Below are 5404 nucleotides of genomic sequence, written 5' to 3'. Positions count from 1 at the left end.
ATTGCATTTATTGCCGCTTCATCAATTCCCATGGGGTCTATGAAATGGATTTTTTTTGTGTGTGTGGTATTAAAAGTTCTATGCCCATGATTAGGATCCATGTGGTTTTGGGATTTAATACCATGTGTGATCGCCAGAGTTATGTAATGTTTTATGGAGGGAATAAGATTATAATGAAGGGTTTTTTTTATGTATATTTTTAGGAGGTTTATAACTTTATATGATAAATTCTAGAAGAGTTAAGAGTCGAACAAGGAGTCATCAACAAAGACCTAAGAATTCTATGAACAACTAAGAATTTGATTATGTATGTATGTATGTATGTATGTATGTATGTATGTATGTATGTATGTATGTATGTATGTATGTATGTATGTATGTATGTATGTATGTATGTATGTATGTATGTATGTATGTATGTATGTATGTATGTATGTATGTATGTATGTGGGTAGAATAATATGAGACTGCTATATTTGGATATTATGCAAGTGAATAAAGAAAATATGTGTTTAACAATTTTATATATATTTGACTTAGAGCAACAACTTCCACTTATATTTGGAATATACAAGAAAACTAAGTGATTTGTAGGATTAATTAAGTGATGGGATTAAATAAAATTATATTTATGGGCGTGTGTTGGTAAAGAAGGTTTTACATTGGAGATCTAGACAATAACTTACCGAGGAATTTGGAAAAAGTTTGGTAAATAAAATTAGCAGAAAGTAGGACGACCCATAGAGGAATAAAAACAGTTGGGTGTCCATATGAATTAGAGCTTTTTTTTTTAGATTTAGAAAAACAATGAGAGAGAAAGAGGGAAATCCACAACGCAAACCGGCAAAGTATGAACGTAGAGACCAAATCTTCCATCATTCTGAAGCAATTTTAACTATTAAATCCAAACATGATGGTTACAAAATGTTTAATCGTAGCGTACTGTTACAACTTAATATATAAGGTTTTGTGTAAAATATAAATTTTTGTTCTTTTGAATGAGAGTGCTAGATATTGACAATTAAAAAATGTAAATGGGTCTGCTCAAAATGTATATCCGAGCCTAGATCCGAACCCATATTCCCAAGCCCATGTTCTGAATTGAGCCTATGTGTATATTTATTATATAATGATATTTATTTCTCGTTTGAATGATTCTAAATCCCTAACTGATAGTAATGGTGGAAACGATGGTGAATTAAAACTAGTATGATCATAGAGATTATCATATATGTTAGATACAAATCACGGTCATGTGTATTTGTTGATAACAAGGGATTAGATGATGAGATTGTCACATAAATTTGAACCACCACTTGAATTTCATGTAAAGGTTTGTTTTTAGATCTTTATATTTGTGATATCTATGGTATCCGACATGAGTAGTAATGTGTATTGGTTGTGTCAAACATCATATTTAGTCGAATGATTATAACGACGTTGCTCAGGTATGTTACAATTATGTACAATGATAATAGATAGTTAAAATAAGATTTGTTCTTTTCGTAATGAGAAAAATATTGATGGGTCTCTCGAATGAATAAGATTGTGGAAATGTTTGATCGTACTATAAATAATCGTCATCTACGAATTATAGTGTGTTGAATGAATGAAAAAACAGTCGCATCTATTAAGGTGGTTGGTTCCATAATTTTACGTTCGACAAATAATATCGTAACAAAATAATCATTACTTGAGTTATTACCGACTTTTGGTTAGATTATCTCTAAATCTATTCTTTAGGAGTGATAATAATGTCTTACTAGATGTCACTTATAACTTGTAGAACGAAATTAGATACCGGGGCCACTTTCATTTCGAACGAGCCGACATATCATACACAATAGGGATGGACGAAAAAACGTGTCCATTTGAAATGCGACACGATTGAGTAAACGTTACACAATCGGATCGGTGTTCTGATGAGAAAAATCATATTTTTCTCGTAAACTTGGGTTAGACCGTTGTAGCTTTGAACCAAACCGATTCAATTTAGAAATTGATTACTCATAAAATTAAACCGATTCATTTTGAATTAAACTAGACCGATTTAATAGCAAATCGAACCGATTAAGATTTATGAAAACTATCGTTTTTTTTTTGGAAAATTTAAGTTTTTGGATGAGGATATAAAAGGAGGTCGTCTCCTATACTTTGGGTAAGTCGTCACACGACCTACGAGCAGCTCTAAGGTCTAGAAAAAACTCATGAGCTTCCTAAAAACCTAGTGCACAAGAGAGAACGAGTTCTTTAATCCTAACATATCCAAGTTATTGGACTCCATCCCATCATATGAATATCTATATAAGATGTTGGCGCACACACCTCATGGTGATTCTAAATCTACATATCTAGAGGTCTCAGATCACATGTTAGTTAAATCCCTTCAATTTAAAGATGTTAGTACCTTGAGATCCTGAGATCGTACGTTCGGTTTCTAGGGTTTAAATTTTTTTTATCTTCCAACATATGAACCCTGATCCCTATTTAATTCAGATTACCAGAAACCCCAACATTTTACCGTGGGCCTCATGCAATGCAAGCATAAGGAGCTCAAAAATCGATCATGTGATCTTATCTTATGGACGTTTTTTACCAATGCATAAAGGAGGCTTTGAGAATATCTTAATAAGCTTAAAGATTAAAATATTTACATGTCCATGTGATTTTGGCATCATTCTGGTTGATCAGTTCAGTTTGGTATGACTTTGAGGAGTTCCACATCAAAGAGAAGAGTCTTGTCGATGAGCCCCTGGTTCTTCAGCACAAAATCTAGTGCTCTTTGACCCTGCATCATAATGACCCGTTTATACACTATACATATTAACAATGGCGGATCATCACTCAGCCAATGGTATCGATGATACTCACCGAGAAAGTTGTCGGCTTTGGACCGCTGTTGTTGAAGTCGTTTTCCGGGTATCCTAGTTCTGGAGGTACAATGATCCTGCCATCACCAGTGAAAGTGTTAGATCAGATTTTGACACCGTACAAGGTTTTGAAATCATATATTATTATAACTCCAATTCATGATGCCCTGATTCTGCTTATAGAAAATAGGCTTAGAAAGAGAATGGACACAATAAGTTTTTGTGTTTGACTCCAAACGGATATATAAGTTCTCATGCTATTATATGTTTCTATACTCCAACATACGATGCACCTTCTGATACCGCCTAGTGCCATCCCGGAGACAGCTTCCTCAAATGCGGGTATTACCTGAAACGCTGAAATCATTCAGCCCAAAGAGACTCAAACTCTCACAAGTGTACAGAACAACCCACACACCACATTTCAGTCTCGGGCTGTGATGAGCTCGAGGCGAAAAATCGTCCCCTGATTAATACACGAGCCAGATAGTATGTGTTTAGGACTCAGAAATATAGAATGTTATAATCACCTCATGAGATCCTAAGGTAAATTTGAAAAATTCTTTCTCATCACCCTGCAGATTTAGGAGAAAGAGTTAGAAACTAAGGACGAGACTTCCGGTAGCTAATGAAACCAGGAGAAAATGATCAGTTCATACCACAAAAGAACCCCCTTTTGTTTTGTTGCGAGCTTCAAATATGCGGCCATAGTAACCTATTGTGTAACCATCCCAATCCACCTAAGATGCCAGGCCCAGTATATAACAAGGGATTAGATGATGAGATTGTCACATAAATTTGAACCACCACTTGAATTTCATGTAAAGGTTTGTTTTTAGATCTTTATATTTGTGATATCTATGGTATCCGACATGAGTAGTAATGTGTATTGGTTGTGTCAAACATCATATTTAGTCTAGTTTTTGCTTCTCTCATTGAACTGGTCTGCTCCAAACGACGATACACAAGGCCTTATACCCGCAGCTCCGAAACCTGTAACGTACAGAACCGTGTAAAGGTACAACATTTGCCACGGTTTCGCTGGTTCACAGTTTCCGAGGAGCAACGAGAGCTGATCACAGTTGGTCTGGTCAGGTACGAAGATCTTCAACGAGGCACAAAGTGTTATACCTATCAAACCCTTTCTCAGGACAGAACAGAAACCGGAAAAACCAGATCTCAGAACAAAAGGGTAAGATGTGGCAGCAGATCAAGAAAATTGTCTGGTTTTTCGGGTACTTACAGCGAGATACATCGTGGTGAAGATTGCGATTGTCCAGTACCGACCCAAGTATGCATCGGCTAAGAACCCTCCAAGAACAGAGGAAGCTTGAGAAATGCCGAGGAAGTTATTGACGGCATTGGATGAACTGGTGAATGGCCTATGCATTACGTAGAACATGAATGCCACCATGTTCACAGACAGCCCAAAATACGCCATTCTCTCTGCCATTTCATTTCCTGAGATTCGACCTCGAGTTACTTAACGAAAGAATCTAACGAGGATCAAAGCAAATAAGAGAGAGAGATACATGGAATTGAAGAAAGGTAGATACCGAAGATGAAAAGAGCGGCGATCCAACCGCCTGTTTTTGAGAGATCGGAGATGGGTTTTCCGTGAATGTTCACCGGAGTTGTTCCTCCGGTGTATCCGCGGCCAAGAGCCGAACGTCTGTTATCAGACTCTATGAAGAACACATTCAGCTTCTTCCTTTGTACGGACGAGCTGGAGCCTCCGTTGTCGGAAAATCTTGCCGGAGTTTGAGCTTCACTCGCCGGCGATTTAATCTCTGAAACACCCATGATTTTGAGTCTCCGCAACTCACTTAGAAGTTAGAACACTAATCAAAACCCGCAATCTAAAGTTTTAATCTTTGTTATGAACGAGCAATCTAAAGTTTTTTTATTTTCTTTATTGCAGTGCATGGATTGGTACGTAAAAGGAAAAAAAAAAACAGAGAAGCTTTTTGTGTTGAAAGGATTTGAAGAACAAGAGACAGAGTGGAAGCACTGGAAGATGGTTATTACAAAGGAATGATCAGGCCAACTACATTGGAGACGACAACTATTTGAAGAGGAAAAAATTAATGAATGGATATAATTTGTCAGAATGGAAATTAATAAAATGACGTTACTTATCTTTGGGAAATGAAAATAAATGGTCGGAGCTTACCGGTGGGGAGAGGGTAGTAGTAGACTCTATTGCATTTATTGCCGCTTCATCAATTCCCATGGGGTCTATGAAATGGATTTTTTTTGTGTGTGTGGTATTAAAAGTTCTATGCCCATGATTAGGATCCATGTGGTTTTGGGATTTAATACCATGTGTGATCGCCAGAGTTATGTAATGTTTTATGGAGGGAATAAGATTATAATGAAGGGTTTTTTTTATGTATATTTTTAGGAGGTTTATAACTTTATATGATAAATTCTAGAAGAGTTAAGAGTCGAACAAGGAGTCATCAACAAAGACCTAAGAATTCTATGAACAACTAAGAATTTGATTATGTATGTATGTATGTATGTATGTATGT

General features: G+C 36.2%; 2 protein-coding genes across 2 annotated transcripts; both read right to left on the bottom strand.

Moving 5' to 3' along the window:
• Nucleotides 1-2547: 2547 nt before the first annotated feature.
• On the bottom strand, nt 2548-3779 carry LOC104816706 (peptidyl-prolyl cis-trans isomerase FKBP19, chloroplastic-like). Its single transcript, XM_010545633.1, has 7 exons — nt 3743-3779; nt 3675-3679; nt 3530-3610; nt 3401-3445; nt 3164-3219; nt 2872-2947; nt 2548-2788 (listed from the first exon to the last, which is right to left on the bottom strand). The coding sequence occupies exons 1-7, from the start codon at nt 3777-3779 to the stop codon at nt 2693-2695; spliced, it is 396 nt and encodes a 131-aa protein (XP_010543935.1). The 3' UTR covers nt 2548-2692.
• Nucleotides 3780-3786: 7 nt separating this feature from the next.
• LOC104816705 (protein NRT1/ PTR FAMILY 6.1-like) lies at nt 3787-4979 on the bottom strand. The gene is made up of 3 exons (XM_010545632.2): nt 4427-4979; nt 4114-4331; nt 3787-4011 (listed from the first exon to the last, which is right to left on the bottom strand). Exons 1-3 carry the CDS (start codon nt 4671-4673, stop codon nt 3787-3789), a joined length of 690 nt encoding a protein of 229 aa, XP_010543934.1. The 5' UTR covers nt 4674-4979.
• Between the last annotated feature and the right edge of the window lie 425 nt (nt 4980-5404).

Source organism: Tarenaya hassleriana, unplaced genomic scaffold (genome assembly GCF_000463585.1).
Source record: "Tarenaya hassleriana unplaced genomic scaffold, ASM46358v1 Cleome250, whole genome shotgun sequence".
Classification (NCBI taxonomy): Eukaryota; Viridiplantae; Streptophyta; class Magnoliopsida; order Brassicales; family Cleomaceae; genus Tarenaya; species Tarenaya hassleriana.
Note: the sequence above shows the minus strand (reverse complement) of the source record. Positions and strands in the feature narration are given on the sequence as shown.